This window comes from Wyeomyia smithii, chromosome 1 (assembly GCF_029784165.1).
Source record: "Wyeomyia smithii strain HCP4-BCI-WySm-NY-G18 chromosome 1, ASM2978416v1, whole genome shotgun sequence".
In the NCBI taxonomy this organism is placed as follows: domain Eukaryota; kingdom Metazoa; phylum Arthropoda; class Insecta; order Diptera; family Culicidae; genus Wyeomyia; species Wyeomyia smithii.
Window position 1 is genome coordinate 177,233,527 of NC_073694.1, and position 21,834 is coordinate 177,255,360.

At 40.3% G+C, this 21,834-nt stretch overlaps 1 protein-coding gene across 12 annotated transcripts in view; it reads right to left on the reverse strand.

The window, feature by feature from the left end:
- Nucleotides 1-12,679: 12,679 nt before the first annotated feature.
- LOC129732556 (suppressor of lurcher protein 1) overlaps nucleotides 12,680-21,834 on the reverse strand; it is a 172,231-nt gene continuing 163,076 nt past the window's right edge. For all 12 annotated transcript variants that reach the window (XM_055693616.1, XM_055693608.1, XM_055693585.1 and 9 more), the window contains exons 8-9: nucleotides 13,549-13,943; nucleotides 12,680-13,181 (exon numbers count right to left, since the gene is read on the reverse strand). In XM_055693616.1, the coding sequence (XP_055549591.1) occupies nucleotides 13,039-13,181; nucleotides 13,549-13,943 (538 nt within the window). In that variant the 3' untranslated portion in view covers nucleotides 12,680-13,038. The remainder of the gene's footprint in view (nucleotides 13,182-13,548; nucleotides 13,944-21,834) is intronic.

Consider the following 21,834-nt stretch of genomic DNA (forward strand, 5'->3'; position numbering starts at 1 on the left):
AACAAGGTGTGAAAGCGGTTATACTAACAGTGTGCGATAATTTCTTCATCATGAATATTAATCATCGGACATAATCGTAGCAATTACCGCAGTTATTAATTATTGTTATTGGTGTGTTTGCGGTCTTGTTTCTGGCTACACTTAACATGTTATTTTACCTGTATCTTATTACTGCTAAATTTGGCAATGTGATAACGTTTTGGGGCACTTATTATATCAATTCTATCGATTGATCAGATTTATGAGTTCTGTGTTGTCTAAATTGAAAGGTTTCGTAATAAATTGATCCTTTCAAAATGGAATTTTGATTTGAGTGTATCGCGATACTAAGTGGGAGGCTTACCGGTACCCAACTTTATTGATATGGAATGAAATAAACATACAATACAGTATGCAGTTTACGACTGGATGGTTGTAAACGAGCGTTACGTGAATACCCCTTTTATTTAAACGTGTATTCTTAGAGGCAATGTCATCGTTTCGATGCATCGGGATAATAAAACTTTCAGCATCAAATTACAGCTTTCGGTTGCTCACATTTAGGCGTATGAATCACCGGAGTCACATAAGAACTACGGGAGTGTGGGGCGCAGAGTCAATTGTGTTGTATTCAAGCACTTTGAATTCTGTGTTTGATAACGGTGGATTACTCAGATAGGGCAATTATACCGATGGTGGCACTTTTAATCATCACAATCAAAGCAAATAGTCAACATCATGCATATTCCATCTTAACGTGCTTATAGCAACACATCAGTGGATCTTAAAATCAATTGGTTTTTCAATCGCGACCTTTTTTTAACATTGAAACATTTTCCTACCTTTTGAAGAAAACGAGTATTTTCTAATGATGTATGTGTTCCTATGGTGGTGGCACCGGGTGGAGGAAACTACTGCAAACTCTCTTTTTAAGGTTTAATGAATGTAAAACATGATTTTCCTAATGGTAAAGGCGGTATAATAAGTGAAAGTGCATTTACATAGAAACAATATTAAGAGATAACATCGTTTATAATGGTTCAGATTTAAAATAAGCTTCATGTGAAAAACAAACTATCATTACTGTTTTTTTGGTTTTTTTTAAAGGGGGGATTTGTTAGTAGCTTAAGTATTTATGATAAATATTAGTAAATAATGAGTATGTGTGTCCAATCACAAATGGTGACTTCTCAACACTGTTAGAAATTTGTAATTTTAATTGTTAGGATTTGTTTGCTTTCGCAATTAAAACTTATCATTCGTAGGGATTTGAACCTACTTGTCAGAAAAGGGGAAGTAAACTTACAACTAACTTAATTGCTAACTCATTGGCTATAAAGAGAGCTTATCGTAGCAATTGAGGATTGCAACGATTTTTGTCGAAAATTGTTAATAATTTTATTTGACAGAGTTTCTAATGGTTCAACACCAGTAAGTCTATGTAATTCGAGTGTACCAAACCAAGGAGGACGCTTCAAAATCATTTTCAGAATTTTATTCTGAATCCTTTGGAGCGTTTTCTTCCTTGTTGAACAGCAACTTGACCAGATCGGTACCGCATAAAGCATTGCTGGTCTAAAAATTTGTTTGTAAATCAAAAGTTTGTTCTTTAAACAAAGTTTAGAATTCCTGTTAATGAGAGGATATAAACATCTCGTATATTTGATGCACTTGGCTTGTATACTCTCAATGTGCTCTTTGAAAATAAGTTTTTTATCATAAATTAGTCCCAAGTACTTAACCTTGTCAGACCAACTTAAAATAACCCCATTCATCTTGACAACGTGATTATTGTTTGGCTTGAGAAAAGAAGCCCTAGGCTTATGCGGAAAAATTATCATTTGAGTTTTAGAAGCATTGGGAGAGATTTTCCACTTTTGAAAGTAGGAAGAAAATATATCTAAACTTTTCTGCAATCGACTGCATATGACACGAAGACTTTTGCCTTTTACGGAAATGCTTGTGTCATCGCAGAACAATGACTTTGTGCATCCTGGAGGCAAATCAGGAAGATCTGAAGTGAATATGTTGTACAGGACTGGACCCAAGACTGAGCCTTGAGGTACACCTGCTCTGACAGGAAATCTATCAGATTTTGAATTCTGATAGACAACCTGCAGAGTTCGATCAGTAAGATAATTTTTTAAAATTTTGATTAGGAAAATTGGAAAATTAAAAGTTTGCAATTTCGCAATCAAACCTTTATGCCAAACACTGTCGAATGCTTTTTCTATGTCTAAAAGAGCAGCTCCAGTGGAATAACCTTCAGATTTGTTAGCTCGTATCATATTAGTAACTCTGAGCAATTGATGAGTTGTGGAATGCCCATGGCGAAATCCAAACTGTTCATTTGCAAAAATCGAATTTTCGTTGATGTGTGACATCATTCTGTTAAGAATAATTCTCTCGAACAGTTTACTTATTGAAGAAGGCAAACTGATTGGTCGATAACTTGAAACTTCAGCTGGGTTCTTATCCGGTTTTAAAATTGGAGTAATTTTTGCATTTTTCCATAATTTGGGAAAACATGCAATTTTGAAGCAGCAATTGAAAACTTTCACTAAAAATTCCATTGTGCTCTCAGGGAGATGTTTGATTAGTATAACAAAGATTCCATCGTCACCAGGTGCTTTCATATTTTTGAACTTTTTAATAATTGATTTAATCTCATTCAAGTTAGTTTCAATTATTTCTGCAGGTAAAAAATTCTGGGAAGAAATTAAATCAAATTGACGTGTGACTTCATTTTCAATTGGACTCACAAAATTCAAATTTGAGTTATGAACACTCTCAAACTGCTGAGCAAGTCTTTGAGCCTTTTGTTCATTGGATACAAGAAAACGTTCACCATCTTTTAAAACTGGAATAGGCTTTGAAGGTTTCTTAAAAATCTTCGACAGCTTCCAAAAAGGTTTTGAATATGGTTTAAATTTTTCAACTTTAGTCTCAAAATTTTGATTTCTCAGAAGAGTAAATCTATGTTTAAACTCTTTCTGTAAATCTTTATATATAGTTTTGAAAACAGGGTCACGAGAACGTTGATATTGACGTCTGCGGACATTTTTCAAACGAATTAGAAATTGAAGATTTTCGTCAATTATTGGTGAATCAAATTTCACTTGAGCCTTTGGAACAGAATAATTCCTGGCATCAACAATTGCACATTTTAATGCTTCCAAAGCGGAATCAATATTCACTTCGTTTTGCAAATCAAGCTCATTATTGAAATTTCTCTCAATATGAGTTTTGTATCTTTCCCAATTAGCCTTGTTATAATTAAAAACAGAGCTCATAGGGTTCAAAACTGATTCATGTGATAAAGAAAAAGTTATTGGAAGATGGTCAGAATCAAAGTCAGCATGTGTGATCAAATCACTGCATACATGACTTTGATCTGTTAGCACCAAATCAATTGTTGAAGGGTTTCTTACAGAAGAAAAGCAAGTAGGACTATTCGGAGACAAAATAGAATAGTATCCTGAAGAACAATCATTGAATAAAATTTTGCCATTGGAATTACTTTGAGGATTATTCCATGAACGATGTTTAGCGTTAAAATCGCCGATTGTGAAAAATTTCGAACGATTTCTGGTGAGTTTTTGTAAATCACCTTTAAAATAATTTTTGTGCTCGCGTGTGCATTGAAATGGTAAATATGCTGCGGCAATAAATAAAATCCCAAGTTCAGTTTGAACTTCAATTCCCAAAGTTTCAATAACTTTCGTCTCAAGATGGGGAAGAGCACGATGTTTGATTCGACGATGAATAACAAATGCAACTCCACCGCCGGAACCCTGAATCCTATCATATCTATGAACCACGTAATTGGGATCATATTTTAATTTTATGTTAGGTTTCAAAAATGTTTCAGTAATAATTGCAATATGCACATTATTTACTGTTAAAAAATTAAAAAGCTCATTCTCATTGGCCTTCAATGAGCGAGCATTCCAATTTAATATTTTAATTGTTTTATTTAAAATCATTGCTAAATTTTAAATTAGAAACAATTTCAATGGTAAAATTTATGCCTATTTGAATGGCTTCAAACATTGATTTTGCCTGAAACATGGCGTTCATAAGATCGAACATTGCCTGTTGCAAAAAAGAAAGTTTACCTGCCGTAATAGGCCCCAGGCAGTTGACATTAGAAAAAATATTTTCGGTAACAATATTAGCTGGAGTGATAGGTGTACAATTATTTTCTAGCGTGTTTTGCTTACCCATATTAACGGTCATTTTCGAACTACCAACACTAGGCGGTATAATGATCGAACTACCTGTAACCTGTGCATAAGTTAAACGGGTATGCAAAGGAGTAGGTAAACTATGCGTCACTGGTACGCTTTTACTGGTACGGAGAATTTTGTTTTGAAGTTTGTTTTGAATTTTGTTTACCTTGCCATGCCTTAACAATTGCTAAACGGGCTGGGCATTGATAAAAATTCGACATATGGTTGCCGTTACAATTCGCACAGCGAAAATTTTTACTCTCTTTTACAGGACATGTGTCCTTTTTGTGAGAAGAGTCCACAAATAAGGCATTTTTGGTCCATGTTACAAAATTTTGAACCATGGCCATAACGTTGGCAAACACGGCATTGGGTGATATGCTTTTTACCTCCGCCAAACTTTCGATATAATTCCCATTTTACACGAACTTTATATAAAGCATGTGCTTTTTCAAAAAATTTTAAATTATTAACCACACTGCGGTTAAAATGAATTAAATAATTTACAAGGGAAATTCCAGTTCGCTGATTTTTGTTTCATAAGAATTACTTGGGTAGGGGCTATACCAAGTAATTCTGTCAAAGTAATTTTGATCTCATCAACGGTTTGATCGTTGGTGAGACCTTTCAATACGACCTTGAACGGCTTGGCGCTCTTCGTATCATATGTGAAAAATTTATACATCTTTTCAGTTAAATACTGAATAAGACGATTCCAATCTTTCAATGTTTGGGCTAGTAAACGGCATTCGCCTCTTCGGCCAATTTGATAAGTAACTTTGACGTCGGAGAGAAACGTAGAGTTCTCTTTTAAAAATATTAAATTCAGAAGCAATAGTTACCACAATAGGTGGAACTTTCTCCTCTTTTACAGAAATTTCACTTTGAATAGTTTTTCTTTCGAACATTTCAATTTCGCCGGCTTCTTGCTCAGGCAGAATATCATATAAATTTTCACTGCATAAGCTAGTTTCAGAAAGAGATGCCTCTGTTTTCCTCCCCGTAGCGATGCGTGGTTTCTTTTTTCGTCCTGCCATTTCAGGTGATACGAAAAAAGTTCAAAAATAATATCGAATTGCAAGTATTGAGAAAGAAAAAAATAGGTAGTCTTGAGAAAGACTGATGTAAGTTAACTTCCAGGTAATCTTTAAAAGACACACTGACGAAACACAAACTTTGAAGCTATAGGCAGTCAAAGACCAGTCCACAAGTAACCGAAAATACGTCTGATCTGTCGGGCAGCTCAAGACGCACTGATCATTACTGGTGCTTCTTATTAATACTCAGCGCTTCAAGTAATTCATATTTTCCCTGCTTCTGTCAGTTGTGTTAGCTATCTTACTTTGCTTCTCCTTCTTTTAACCTTGTTGCGTTAACCTTGTTCCTGTTTCTGCATTCGAAGTTTTCCTATTTCCATTTTACGTTTCTCAACTTCATTTCGCTCCAGCTTTTGAATCTCTGTATTCTCTGTCTTGAGATCTCTTCTTCATTAATTTACTTCCTTGCTACTTCGTTTTCCTTCTCTTCCTCATGATGGCGAATTTCTTCTAGCTTTTCTGAAGCAGTTGCTGCTTCTACAGGGTGAGGAATAATTATCCGTATTTTTTGTTTCAGTGTATAACTAAGATTTGACAGATGTTGAAATGAGCTTACCTATTCAATTTTTAACCTGGGCTATGTGTAAACAAAACCACAAAATCTTCTTTGAAACAGTGTGCATCAAGTGTCATAATGAAGTCAAGTCCATTACGCAGTGCGGTGATCGAGTTGTATAAACAAGGAAAGCGTCCAGTAGGTATCGCTAGTATGTTAAAAATGCCTATACAAATCATTAGAGATGCTATAAAACGATATAATGAGCTGGGAAATTTAGAGGACCGTTCAGGAAGAGGCAGAAAAAGAACCGCTAGGACCTTTGGGAACCGGATAATTATTCGTCACCCGATTAACCGTGATTCTAGAAGGTCAATTCGAAAAATGCCAAATGCATTAAAAATTGACCCGAAATCTGTACGAACTATTCTTTACAAGGATTTATGATTACGTTGTACGTTGTACGTTGAACGTAGCTCGATCACCAGTTTCCAGTTTCGGTGATGGTTTGGGCGTGAATTACGGCTACCCGTAAAACCCCCTTAATGTTCATTGAAAAGGGTGTAAAAATCAATCAATTTGTTTACCAAAAGCTATTAACCGATACAGTGGCATCTTGGGCAAATGTACATTTCGGTAAAACTAAATGGACATCACAACAAGATTGGGCTCCATCGCATGGAGCGAAAAGACACTGGAACCCTGTAGCGAACTTTTTCCGAGATATTTAACTAAAGATGAATGGCCTTTAAATTCTCCAGATTTAAATCCAATGGACTATTCCGTTCGGTCTATTTATGAATCCAGAGCCGGTACTTGAACACACAAATCATTGGATCATTTGAAAGCTAGTCTAACCAACGCCTGGGATGCCATATGTGTGGAAGAACTATCGTCCATCGTCGATAATTTTCCTAAACGCTTGAAGGCGTGCGTTGAAGCCAAGGATGCGCATTTCGAGCCTGTGATGTAAATATTACAAACCATGTTAATGTATCTACATTTTGTATAAATATGTTGTTGTTTAATATTGAAAGAATAAAATTATGACTAAAACATTGAACACGAATACAAGGATTTTTCCTCACCCTGTATGCGGAGACGGGGTGTCTGAAGCAATTTAGAGAAACGCCTCTTTTGGTTTGGTTTCTCATCTCCGTTCCTTTCCTTCAGCTAAGCGGTTACGATCTTCCGCACTAGGGCAATCGGCTTCTCTTTCCTCCGCAAATGCTGGTTCATCACTAGGGTTGCAATTATCTGTAATCATTTCCTCTTGAATTATATCGTCAGTTTCCCTGTTCTACAAATCAAAGCTCATAAGCAACATTTCGTTAAGCTGCTGAGCATTTTTTCCTTCTTCGGATCTAACTATGCCATCGCTGATTTTGTCTATGCGTTCTCTATCACAGCTTGGATTGTTGCAGCTGGTATTAATATCGAATCTTTAGAACATCTTTTTCTTCAAAATATTGGTTTAAACAATCCTTGACCACATCGTATGCAGTAGGATCCTTCTCAGTCACTCCTTTGGATACTACAATAATCACACACTTTGAATCGGTTTTAATTCCATTGGTTTTTGATTTCATTGTTCATCGCATTTTGCAACAACCCGGGTAAATTTTCTAGTGAGAGATTTTTACCTGCGTTGTTATCCGCCATTCCGATACAGCGTCTGGACAAACTTTCTCCAAAGGCCTGAATATATAATAAATATAATATAACCAACACGATCCAAACATACCTCAGTCACCTTCACAACCGTATGGGAGGAGTGACCATCCACAAAGTACAGTATCGGTAGTTGCACTTGGTTGATTAGAAGAGGCGGATAGAAAACGTTTCTGATGTACAACATTAAATTTGTAGTATCCATCCATCCTTTTGGGCTTTTATCGATACCCCAAGATAGTTTCGCAAAACTTCTGCAGATAAGCGCTGCATAGAAAGCATAACCCCTTGAGGTACAACTGACCCATCCGCACCAAAAGAAAACATAACGGTAATGTTCTTATAACTGTCTGCATGTTCAACTTCGTATACATTTCTGCACGGCTTTTGTCTGCGGGTGTAGAATGAACGATGTTTCATCACCGTTGAAAATGCGGCTTGAATCCAACGCTGCTCCTCCAGATGGGACCATAGGGCCGCGAAATATCCACGAATATCACCAGAGTGCGGACGGTAATCTCAGGGTGTCGACGAACAAAATCCCTTCAACCATTTTCGACCTTCAGCCTATAGAAATATGAACCCAATTCCACTAATTCTTTTTCACACCGGCAGTTGCCAATTTCTGAAGACCGTCACTAGCCAGCGTTGGCAAAATGTTTGTTTGTGATGTATTTCGCATATTTTTTGCGGATCTAGTAATAACCAACTTATCCGTCAGTCAATCGTTTCCGGAATGATCTACGTTCTTTCTACTTCATAAAATGTTCCCTCCATTTCACGCAACTTTGTTTTAACTTTGTTTCCGTCTTCCCGAGTTATCGATAACATAATTTTTTTGCAGGTTTTTCCTTTCTCCTAGAAAGGTATAGCAATCACTGGAAATCCAAAGGTATAGAAGTGGTCCCAATGGCCGAATGTCATATACCACTCGACTTCTTTCGACGAACTGAGCATTTTTTGTATGTATGTATGTATGTGTGTGTATGTGTGTGTGTGTGTGTGTGTGTGTGTGTGTGTGTGTGTGTGTGTGTGTGTGTGTGTGTGTGTGTGTGTGTGTGTGTGTGTGTGTGTGTGTATGTATGTGCAACTTTTTTTTCTCACTCATTTTTCTTAGAGATGGCTGGACCGATTTTCATAAAATTAATTGCAAATGAAAGGTCTAGTTGCGCCATAGGTTGCTATTGAATTTCATTGTAATCGGATTTTTAGTTTAGAGGTTATGTATCGAAATGTAAAAATCACGAAACATCACTATCTCAGAAACCACACAACCGATTTTAATAAAATTAGTTTCAAATGATCGGGCTGTCTCCAGAACCCTTAACTTTTGAATTTCGTAATGATTGAACATATGGTTCAAAAGTTATGTAAAGAAAAGTTATCCTGAGGTTGTTTAAACTCACTCATTTTTCTCAGAGATGGCTGAACCGATTTTCACAAAATTAGTGTCAAATGAAAGGTCCATAGGTTGCTATTGAATTTTTCATTGCAATCGGATTGTAACTTTGTCCGTTGTTCATGAAAATGTGAAATCACATAATGAAAGTTAACATAATGACTTCCTCCTAACGATCACTGGCTAATTATAAGGTAGAAAAGTGATCCAAATGGCCGAATGTCATACACTACTCGACTCAGTTAGACGAATCGAGCATTTTCTGTATATAAGCATGTATAGGTGTATATGTTTGTGTGTGGGTGTGTATGTGTGTATGTGCACCTCTTTTCGCACTCACTATTCACAGAGATGGTCTGACCGAACAGATTTCAATGAAATTAATTGCAAATGAAAGGTCTAGTTGCCCTATAAGACCCTATTGAATTTTGTTGTAATCTGATTTCTAGTTTAGAGGTTATGTATCAAAGTGTAAAATCACGAAACATCAATATCTCAGAAACCACACATCTGATTTGATTAAAATTAGTTTCAAATGAACGGGCTACTATAAAAACCCTTAACTTTTGAATTTTATGAAGATTGAACATGTGGTTCTGGAGTTATGAAAAGAAACGTGTTCTGGAGACTATTTAATCTCACTCATGTTTCTCAGAGATGGCTGGCCCGATTTTTATAAAATTAGTGTCATATGAAAGGTCTTGCTGCCCCATAAGACCCTAATGATTTTTTTTCAAACGGATTATTACTTTGCCTGTTATGTTTAAAAATGTGAAATCCAGCTATGAAAAGAAACAAATTCCAAGACAACTTACTTGGACTCACTCATATTTCTCAGAGATGGTTGACCCGATTTCCACAGAATTAGTATCAAATGAAAGGTCTACCTACCTCATAACTCCCTATTGAATTTTTCAGTAATCGGACTGTAACTTCGTCTGTAATGTATCGAAATGTGAAAATCACGAAACTTCATTATCTTAGAAACTTCACAACCGATTTGAACAATATTGATATCAGATGAGCGGGCTAGTTAAGAGTTAACTGATGAATTATGATTGAACACGTGGTTTCAAAGTTTGGCTGCCCCATACGTTACCTTTTCATTTGATTGTAATCAAGCTTAAGCAAGCGTTATGTTTTAATTTGTAAAACAACGAAAGTCTATTATCTCAAGTACTACACGACTTATTTGAACATAACTAGTGTCATACAAATGAGTCATCTCTCAAACTTACAAATAACAAACTTCATAACAATTTGATATGCTGTTTAAAAGTTTTAGAAAGAACAGAAATTCAAAGACTATTCAACACTTTACCTGCTTTGATCAATATATATGGCCTCAACAAGATTTAAATGTGGTATCGTACTATCTGAACGTTCCCGGCATTGCTCGTGATTAAATTGTTCGAAATTAAGAGTCATTGCTTTTATTTCGCTATTTCTTAAGTACTAACATTACGTCAAATTTCATATTTTATACTTTAATTACAACATCAATATTTTAGAACCCAAAGAGTGGATAAACATTTATTGGATTTAAGCATTCATGTAAATCTATTTTTACAAATAATAAGTTTGAATGAGAAAGGCTGAGTCTGACCGCTAGGTGGATTAATTTAGGTTTTTTTACTTGTGCGTACATGGATTTTTTCATCCTTATATGTTTAACTGTCATTAGTTGTATTCTGTATTTCATGCTGTCTCGGTTCTCACAGTTTGCTATTAATATTTGAAAATTTGCCGCCAAAAAAAAAACTTAAATATAGAACGCGTAAATTGTTTTCGAGTATTTGATTCTAGTGATGAAGAAAGTGATTTCGCAGAACAAATTTCCTTATACGCGATTAAGAAAATTGTTTTTGGAAAAATTCGGGGCGGCTCTCAGCCTAGTAAATAGCCAAATATTGACCGCCATGCGGAGGAAGGCGTTTTAACAATGTTTTTATCGGAAACACCGGTCTATACCGATGACCATTTCCAACGCCGCTTTCGAACTCATCTTAGGTTATTGTTGAAGATTGAAACAGTGGTAAAGGAGAAAAATGGTTTTTTATACAACGACCGAACAAAACGGGAAAATAGTTGGTAATACTCCCGAGCAGATTTGCTCAAACCTTCCAGGTTCATTGAATAATATTGGCCAATCTTGTGAGAATTTGAGCTTTCCGCATCGTGTAGGTTGAAGACCAAAATGTCAACCAAAATGGTCATGGTGGGAACCAAAATGGTCATGGTGGGACACGGTTATATGGGAACAAAGCGATAGTGTTATTTTTTCGCTCCCATGCACTTTTCGTGTTTCTTATGGGTCGTATAACAACTGTGTAACTTTTCAGTTCGAGCGGTGAAACGCCCGATTTTTAAAGCTTCCATGCGATTTTATATAGGAAAAACCACTTTTTCAAAACTTTTTCTATACAGATGTCCAGTTGGCTCCTAAAAATATATACGTACATGATATTTATAGGAAATTTTCCTGGGAAAAACTCTTCTGAAGACCGCAAGGCGCTACCTTGCTTGTGAAAAAAGATATTCACCCCAGGCTGATTGAATATCTGACGAACGGCTCACCATTGAATTTTTCCTACAAATATCATGTATCCATATATTTTTAGGAGGCAACTGGACATTAATAGAGAATAAGTTTTGAAAAAGGGGATTTTCCCATAAAAAAACGTATGGAAAATTTAAAAATCGGGCGCAAATCGGGCGTTTCACCGATCGATCTAAAAAGTTACACAGTTGTTATGGGACCCATAAGGAACACGAAAAGTGCATGGGAGCTAACATTTATTTTTTAACCCACCCTAATGGTCATCTCAATAAAAAAACCTATACAAAATGTTTACCTGCCTGAAACAACAGCCTGTGCAAAATTTCAGCTCAATCGGAAATAAAATTGAGTAGTGGTTCACGCCGACACTTGCGTCCTACGACGTGTTTAACAAGCGAGGCAAATCGCTTCGTCTTCCGAGGCCGACCAATTGAGTCCGCATTCGAAACACTCATCATCTTCGTAATATTATTACGAACATTCACTATCGAGCACAAAAAAACAACAGTTTGACATTTCATCAAATAGCAACGATTCGGCTCGTTGCTATCGCGTTGCCAAATTAAATAACTCGCTACTACCCGAGGTGAGGATTGTTATTTCCCAAACCAACATAGCAACGCCCGGTGCGGTTGCCGCGTTATGGTGGGAGTTGCTAAACTAGCTTTAGAAACTTCAATTTAGCCACTGGTAGGCTTGCTCTAAGTAAGTAAGTAAGTAAGTAAAGTTTGTAAGCAGTATTGATTTTTCGAACATTTTCGCGCAAAGCATGATAAAAATTAGACGAAAATGGTTAGCTTAATTAATATAAAAACCAATACATCTGGATAGTAGAGGAATTAAAACCAACAACTGACAGAAAAGCATGCAACGTTTCTAGTAGAAAAAGCAGGCCCTTGAACCAGCTGGAGTTTGTCTAATGAGTTCATATTTTAATGAGCGGCTTTATCCCAGAGCCACAGGCCTCATTCTTCGTCCGGCGTTGCTGCAGCATAAAGTGCCAAACACGTTAACGGAGGAATGACTCTATTTTTATGACTTGTACGACGCAAAAGCGAACAATTTTTGCCCTGAGTCAGGAACCAGGTTACGGGCGCGCCTGTGTCATAGGAAATGTACAGTCGTACAGTCGTTCTGCACTCCCGACTGGCAAAAATACAGCTGTACTAACTGAGGACATTTAGTTGGTTTCGCTAACAATGGCCGAGGACCTTTCGGAATGGCGATAAATAATCAAGAGTTAAATACATTTAGAAAAAATTCCATACCACAACACTTTTTATTTTATTCTTTTCATGTTACTTAATACAAAAAGAAAGACAATACATACTCACGTACATTCAGAATGTATCTTCTTTTCATGCGTAATCACAATTTGGTAAGGGTGAATTGAGATCAAAAGAATAACCAACTCTAATTTACATAATCTTTTTCGCTTTTCTCTGCTGCTGCTGGCTTAGCAGTTCACTTATTATCACTTATTCATATTTTGATTTGGTTGAATCTGTTGGGTGGGACTGTTTGACACTTCGACTTGAAAAGACGTCTCACGTGGCCCACACCGCAGACGAGACTGGGCGCCGTCACCGCCAGTGTCCTAGCGTTCAAAGCAATAAAATCATCGTCCTCCAACAGCGCAACTGATGATGATGGTGGTGGTTATGGGTTGAGTACGTGACTAGCTGTTTGATTGTTTTCAATGCCACAAGCAACAGCACAGCGAGTAAGTCAACGTTCGAGTGAAGGTCTGTAAATGAATATTAAAATTATATTATTCGTTGGTTTTGAAAAGGCAAATACTACAACTGGGTGGTCGAAGTTGTTTATTTTAAGCGACTGCGAGCGTTGAGCTCGTTTTATTGTATTTTAGATAAGCTGTCGTACTCCACTTTCCCTTAAAAGAACAGTATTGAATACTCTCAACGCGCCCGCTGGTAGGCAGCATGAGCCAACCTTCGGTTGGACGCTGGGTTTGTCTAATTATGGGAAAAGTTTGGTTATCGAACAGCAAATATCAGCTAATAGTCGTAATTTAGGCGACCAAATAGCTCAACCCTCAGTTGAGTGCGGTACAAGAACTTCACAATTTGTTGGACTTTCATTAAACAACTTACCTGACCTCAAGCGACCTGCACTGGAAGCGGGATGCCGTCCTCCGCCGGTGACCTTGGCAACTGTCACCACGCTGCGGCCCGTCGTTGTCTGGGTGTAATACTGCTGGGGCATGTAGGGAACCCCGGCGGCTCCAACCACGCCGATCACGTTTCCACCACCGCCACCTCCTGATGGGCCACCCATCATGCCGGCCGAGATGCTACTCTCGAAGGCATACAGAGCCCGAAAACCGGTTCCATCGAGCCGATCGTTCGATATCATCGTAACGCGAAAGAATCGGCCATCCGATCGGACGATAAGATCACGCCGGGGGCCACAGTAGAGCGCGAACTTCCTGTCCCGGGTGAGGAAATTGGAAAACTCCACGTAGTCACTGGCGGTGCTTTCGTCGCAGCTGATTTTCGATGGTGAAGAGAAAGAAAGAGAAACCGTGAATTAAAGAACGATGGAGGGCTGGATGTTTTGCGTGGGCAGATAAATGCGGCAAAGATAAATGAGCTGGTGGTCGAATGTATGTTGCTAGCTGTCGTGTCGATGAATTTAAGCAAATGAAAAATATCGGACGGAATGAGGGGATTATTGTTTGCTGGGAAGCGGTGAGTTCTTCTGATGATAAAACAAAGCTGCCCTTGAATTCTGATATACTGCTTTCATTTTTTCGTTATTATTCCAAAACAGAAAAATAATAGCTTCATATTTTTACCAAAAATGAAAATTATAAAAAAAACGTCAAAATGGGTTGCGTCCATTGTTCGCAGTTACCGCTCGAGGAAAGTTGGATAGAAACGTATACATGTTATGATAACGTAGAGTAAGCCATGACTTTATGATAATAATAATTTTTTTCACTATTCTTATTATCAAGACACAATAGATTATGGGCCATTGCAAATCGAATCCCAGAAGACTAAAATGTCATCCGGAAACCAAACAGGATTTTTCAAGCTTACCGGGAATCGTACAGTTACCAAGAGGAGAAAACTGGCCAACGTGGAAATTCGCTGTCCGAACTTACCTTGAATTGGATGATCTCTGAATTAGCTAAAACAAGACGGAACCCCTGAGGATTCCTTCTGGAATCGATGAACTATGTCCATGTTATGAAGGCGAAAACAGCCCAGGAAGTCTGGTCGAGATTGGGAAAGGCCTTCTTTACCTTTACCCAGATGAAACAGCGGATCCATGTTTTGTTGTGTATTTCCGACGTCATGCTACAAGGCCGTGATCGCAATATTAAAGGCCAGATTAAGCATGCTCCGAGTCGGGGTTGATAACCTAAAATAGGCTAACGATCTATCTTTTGTCGAGCTCTTTACTTGAGAGTTTCTCGTTTACATACCCGCCCAAGACGTGGAGATCGACGGTGTTGTGACCAATCCTAGTCTGTCCGTCGAGTGTCTCCTGAAGGATGCTGTTAGCTATTTTAAGAACGACAGCCTTCCTGAGGTAAAAATACTGGACTGCAAGCAATTACGGTCCGTTGCGCACGTCGGACTAGTTTTGTGTACGGTCGCCGGATCTGCATTGTCAACAACTATGCTGAGGGTTCTTGTAGTGCGAACACTGAAAAATGCCGAGAGACTAAACTAGAGCTCTCATCAAAACGGTATCTTAAAAAGCGTTCAAAGCATCTTTGCGCTGTTATGCTCAAAGAGACCACGACTTTTATTCACCATAATAGCGAAACGCTTTGATTTGTTATCTTCAGATGAAACCGACTTTGACGAGCCACTAGAGGGAACTTTTATGGCCAATCCTAGGGAGTCTAGAAACCGTAAAAGTCTTTCCTCACTTGAAGATTTCCCAAAGTGGAAAGAACAGTACAACCCAAACAATAAGTGCAGCGAAAAAAATGAAACAAACTTCTCCTGGGCTTGGAATGTTAAAGTCCCAGAAGCAGTTTCCAGCACTTTCATCTAAAACCCCAGTTATTCCTTTTGCACATCCTATTACTAAAACAAATGCTGGATTGGTGAAATTTTCCGACAATTTGGACTGGATTTTTGAAACCTTCAATGTACCTGAACATGTACCTGAACATTTTCTTACAGCACTCCTCCCAACAGTTAGATTATTTCTGAATCGTCCTGTCGACTTTCGAAGTGGTCAGTGATGCTGACTGGTATTCAAACTCAGGAGCTACAAACCATATTATCCGTAAAAATAAGTTACTGCGGAATATGAAGTGCTCCAGTTATTTAAATATTTAGTAGCTGCGAACCTCCCAGCTGGTCTCGAGGTAAGATGCTGGCCTAACAAGCCAGTCGTCGTATGTTCGAGTCCCGGCTCGGGAGAGACTGTTAGTGTCAGTAGGATCGTAGCGCTAGTCCCGCAATTGTCCTGTATACTTAACAGTCTGCTGCGAAGTCTGTGTATAGTAAAACAGAAGGTCGAATTCCGATACGGAATGTAGCACCAACCTGCTGAGCCAGCAATGAACATGAACAGTGATTGGATGGAACCTAGATCCAACTACGACATCCTATACTCAGTGTATTAATCCTCCCGCTCAGTATGAGATGCGGGAGGACCTAGCTATCGAAATGGATCGATCAAGTTCTATACTGACGGTTCAAAAATGGGGAACGTAACATAGGCGGGAGTGTACGGTCCTAGAACAAAAATATCAGTAGCTGTGGGAAACTGGCCAACAGTCTTCTAGGCTGAAATAGCCACCATTATAGAATGTGCAAATATCTGCCTGAAAAAGAAGTATAGACACGTCAACATCTGCATTTTCTCGGAAAGCCCAGCGGCACTTAAGGTCCTGAAAGCCTACAAGTGCATGTCTAGGACTATCTGGGACTGCATTTGCCTTCTACAACAGATGTGCCAGTTGAACTCTGTAAATCTTTACTGGATTCCTGGTCACTGCGGAATAGAGGGCAATGAAGTTGCAGATGAACTCGCCAGATTTGGTTCCTAATCAACCTTCGTTGGTTCAGAACCGTTTTGTGGTATCTCAGACTGTGTCCTGAAGGCTGAGCTAAAGAAATGGGAACAACGAGAGATTACAGCGAATTGGAAGGCAGTGAAATCTCTTAACCAATCAAAAAGATTTATAACACCAAACACAAAAATTTCTCAAAAGCGATCTCAGTATATTCATTGGCTTAATCACTGGTCACTGTCCGAGTAAACATCATCTTCAGAAAATTGGTTTCACCCAAGATGATATTTATCGCTTCTGCAACTCAGAAAGCGAAACCTCGGAACATTTACTCAGCAATTGCGGAACACTAATTAGACGCAGACTTCAGTACTTCAATCATGGCTCCCTAGAACCCAAGAAAATCTGGTCTGCACTGCAGTCAGGGTAACTAGTTTCATAAAATAAGTTTTTCCCAATTGGCACGTATCTCACTATAGCTCGCCGTCAACCATTTCCTCAATAAGTAGTAGACAAGCTTGAAGCGCAGTACAGCAAACCGGGGCATACCACAAAAGTTCAAACAAATGAACGCAGTGGTCCCAAAAACTCCCAACAGGAACGTATCCTTAGTTTGAGGTTGACACCACCTCCTGAACCGGGAGCTGAACTTATCCGCCACTCAATTACTGTTTCCGGGAAGGATGCGGTAGGGGTCCGAAACGATGGCGATGTTCGACAAACGACTCAGAAGCTGCTTGGTATTATAACTGATGCTGTGTCGTGTAGCACTGCTTCAGAGTTAGTTGTGTTACCCTTATACCCGTGGCTTAGTAGCCGGTTTACAGCTGGCCTGGCATGAAGTACTTGGCGTCCCATTTTTCGAAATATGCCAGGCACTTGAGAGGCTATCTTCAGGGCAAGATTTCAAGTAGCCACCAAGGTTCCTACTGGATCCTTACGGAGACGAATCGCCTCGATGTCCACTTTCACTCCCTCTCTGCTCCTTGAGAGCTTGTGCAATTTTGCACCCTTCGCTGATTTTATCCAGGTTTTTGAGCTGAGGCCCTAAATGGCCCATCCTTTCCCATGATCCTTCTCAGCTACCATGTTGTAGGTAGCGCCATTGTTCTTAGTATCCTTGCGGAGCTCAAGGATCATCGCACCGGTGCGCGATCGACAAATGCTCCGTATATCCACTCTTAAGTCCTTGAGCTGGGTTTTGTCTCTCATTTTCTTCAAGACTTCGGAGAGCATAAGGGCGTCGCCCCTACTACGCGCTTTCCTTACCTTCTGCGGTCATTTAGATACTTCACCTTCCTGGGCTGGTAAACGGCTGAATAATACGTACCATCGGGGCCAAGTGCATCTACAGGAATATAATAGGCCCCACACGTGGTCCTTAACCTCTTATTCAGCCACTCCTATCCCGACCTCAACGCGGTGCAAGCTGGGATACGAGCAACCAAGGGAAGATCGAGTAACCAGCTCCGGTGGAAACTAAGTCGTATGCTCAGAGCGGCGTTTAGGTTAGAAGCGGCCGGTTACCGTCTTCGTGCCAACGTGTCCTGCACGATGGGTTCCCGCGAGACAGGGGGTTGGTGCAGGCCTTACAAGCCGCCACTGTAAAGCACTCACAAGTAATGAACAAGGAACTAAGAAACGGACTAACGATTGGAAACTCGGGACGTGGAACTGCCGATCTATCGATTTCCAAGGGAGCACACGAGTGCTTTTCGAAGTATTGAATTGGAATTGGTGTGCTGGAAGGGCTCAATGGTACGTACGTTCCGGGATGGTCATCTACCAGAGCTGCGGTAACACACTTGATCTGGGGATAGCTTTTCTAGTGATGAGCGAGATGCGCAAACGGTAATTGGGTGGTGGCCAATCAGCCCTCGAATGGTTGTGAATCAAGGGCCGGTTCTTCAACATCAGCATCATTAACGTGCACAGACCTCACCTTGAAAGTACCGAAGTACCGACAAGAATGAATTCTGCGCTCAATCGGAGCGTGAGTACGAGCACTGCCCAAACATGATCGTCATCGGGGATTTCAATGCTTAGGTCGGCCATGAAGAGGAATACAAACCGGTGATTGTGAGGTTCAGCGCACACCAGCTGACCATCGAAATGGGCCTAAGACTTGTCGACTTTGCTGTCTTCAAGAACATGGCCGTGCGTAGTGCCTGCTTCCAGCAAAACCTCCTACACAGCTGCATCATTCTCAGAAAATGCGTAAGTTCTACCACAAATTCAACGCATTCCGCAGAGGCTTTGTGCTGCGAGACAAAATGTGCCGGGATGAAATGAGCCCCAACAATAGGCCGCCATCAGCGGAGGCCTAGTGTGGTTGGTAACGTCTCCGCCAACCACGCTCGACGCCTGGGTTCGAATCCCACCGCCGACATAGGTGTCGATGGTTGTGAGGTGGCGTGATCCACTCACAACCAACCCAACTGGTCTAGATTCAATCCTAGCCGACACCGGGAGATTTTCTGAGGCGAAAAAATCTCTGGGGTCACGCCTTCCATCGCATGAGGAAGTGAAGCCGTTGGCGCCGGTCCGTTAATAAACGGGTCGTGAGTTAGGGTCCTGGGTGTGGAGTTGCCTCCCTGGGCGTCGGTGATTGGCCACAACAGTGGCGGAACTAGACCGACGGAAAATAAGCGAGAATGAAAAAAATAGGCTGCCATCAAGCAGCTGAAAAACAATAAATCGGCTGGAAAGGATGGCCTCGGAGCGGAGCATATAAATATTGGCCCAAAAAAGCTGGTCACATGTTTGTACCGGCTGATTGCAAGAATTTGAGATACAAAACAGCTACCAGAGGAGTGAAAGGGGACAAATTGGACTGTAAGAACTATTGAGCGATCACCGTCCTGGATGCCGCCTATGAAGTGCTTTCCCAAAATCATTTTCCGCCGACAGATTTGTGGGAAGCTATTAGGACGGCTTCGTAAAGCGACGGTCTCTGACGGACCAAATCTTTGCCATATTGCAGATCCTCCATAAATGCCGTGAATACAGAACCCCACGCACTACTCATTGACCGACTTCAAAGCCGCGTCTGACACTATCGACCAAAAAGAGCTATGGAAGGTCATGAATAAAACGGCTTTCCGGGGAAGCTAATTAGATTGATAAATGCTACGGCGCATGGTCTCTCCTAAAACCAAATATTTGTTATCCGGCGGAACCGAAGCCGACCGACAACGCCCAGGCAGTAGCATTGCGATCGACGGCGATAAGTACTAGGTAGTCTACGAGTTTGTCTATCTTGGCTTACTGATAACTGAGGACAATAATGATACCAGCCGTGAGATCCGGAGGCGTATTATCAGCGGAAGTCAGCGCTTACTATGGGCTTCACAGCGATCGAACAGACTATGCCCCCGTACGAAATGTAACCTGAACAAAACGTTCGTAAGACCGGTTGTGCTCTACGGGCATGAAACGTGGACAATGCTCCAGGAGGGCCTGAGAGTGCTCGGATGAGTTTTCGAACGACGGATACTACGATCTTTGGCGGTGTGTATGAGAACGCGCAGCTCTACGGTGAACCCAGTATTCAAAAGGTGGATAAAGCTGGACGGAAACGCTGGGGAGGGTATGAGGCAAGAATGCCGGACAACTTCCCTGCAAAGATGATGTTTGCCTCGAATCCGGTAGGAAGAAGACGAACAGGGACGCAGCGCGTCGTCCTTATTTCGTCGGCTTGGCCAATGCTGGTTATTCCGGTTCGTTGTCAATTCTTGATTGTTCGTAGTATGTTCATTTTAGCATGCTGCATTACTAGGGCTGCGATGCTTAGTCGCGCGACGGGGCTGTCGTAGCTGGCAAGACACCACATTTCATAGTTGCTTCGGATCAGTCGCTGTTTGAGCCGCCCCTATCCTAGGAAACAGACGCTCAGACAAGCTGCACTCCAAGGAGAACAACTACCCCTTCCCTGGAGCGGGGGCCTAGTGTGGTTGGTAACGTGAAAAATCTCTGGGATCACGCCTTCCATCGCATGAGGAAGTAAAGCCGTTGGCGCCGGTCCGTTAATAAACGGGTCGTGAGTTAGGGTCCTGGGTGTGGAGTCGCCTCCCTGGGCGTCGGTGATTGGCCACAACAGTGGCGGAACTAGACCGACGGAAAATAAGCGAGAATAAAAAAAAAAAACTACCCCTTCCCTGTCAGCGTACGACCAAGTTTCCACCGATTCACCGATCTTCCCTTGGTTGCTGAAATTCCAGTCAGTTCCACGTGGAGCTAGAAAGGTGGGGTCTACTTATGCCAGCTAGTACGAGTGTACTGCTAGTACGCACTGCCCAGCCGTTTACCAAACATAGCTCTCCTCAACATCGAATCAGTGTTGTTGAAAAAGGTTGGCGTTGACGCTGTGGTCAAGATATTCAGTACATCTTCGGAGATTCAATCCCGATTGAAGTGATTTTAAATAAGCGCATTTGAACTATTTTTTCTCTTTTTACCTTTGTTATACTAAACAAAGGTTATAAAATCGGTCGAAAAACGCAAAATAGATCCAAGATCCGGAGGACCGAACCGTATATACCATTTGACTCAGCTCGACGAACTGAGCAATGTCTGTTCGTGTGTGTGTGTGTGTGTGTGTGTGTGTGTGTGTGTGTGTGTGTGTGTGTGTGTGTGTGTGTGTGTGTGTGTGTGTGTGTGTGTGTGTGTGTGTGTGTGTGTGTGTGTGTGTGTGTATGTATGTTGTCTGTATGTATGTGCCGCAAAATACTAACGCACCTTTCTTACAGAACGCAATATCCGATTTTAATGATCTTATACGCAAACGAAAGCTACTGTGCTCCCCCAGAATGCTACCGAGTGGATTTTTGATTAGTGGCTTAGATTTTAAAATATTGATCGAAGAGTATTTTTCATATGAGACATTTAACTTTTAAGGCAAAATTAATGGCACGGAGAGCCATGTGCTGAAACAATTTACTCAGATCGACTAATTGAACAATTTATGTATGTTTGTGTATGTGTGCCTGTACGTATGTATGTGTGAATATGTTGTTTATATGTGTAGTGTATCAGAACCGACCCAAGAAAGAAAAAGAACAAAAAAAAAACACATTTTTTTTACAGAACGCTTATTCCGATTTTGAAGTTCGCATGCTCAAATGAAAGCCCCAGAGCTCTTTGAAAATCATACTGAGTGCGATCTTTTATTGGTTGCTTGAACTGTAGAGTTTTGACAAAAGTATTGACCAAAGTATGTTTTAGACATAGAATAGTTTACTTTCTGAATAATTTTTCTCTCACACTGCTCTTTCTTCTTCTCTATTTCGCTTTTTTCGTATCGCTAATTATTTTTCGAAGGAAATCAACAATCATCGACAACTTTTCATAATCCTCACACTCTTCGTAGTGCGTCTTAACTGGTGTAATAAATTGC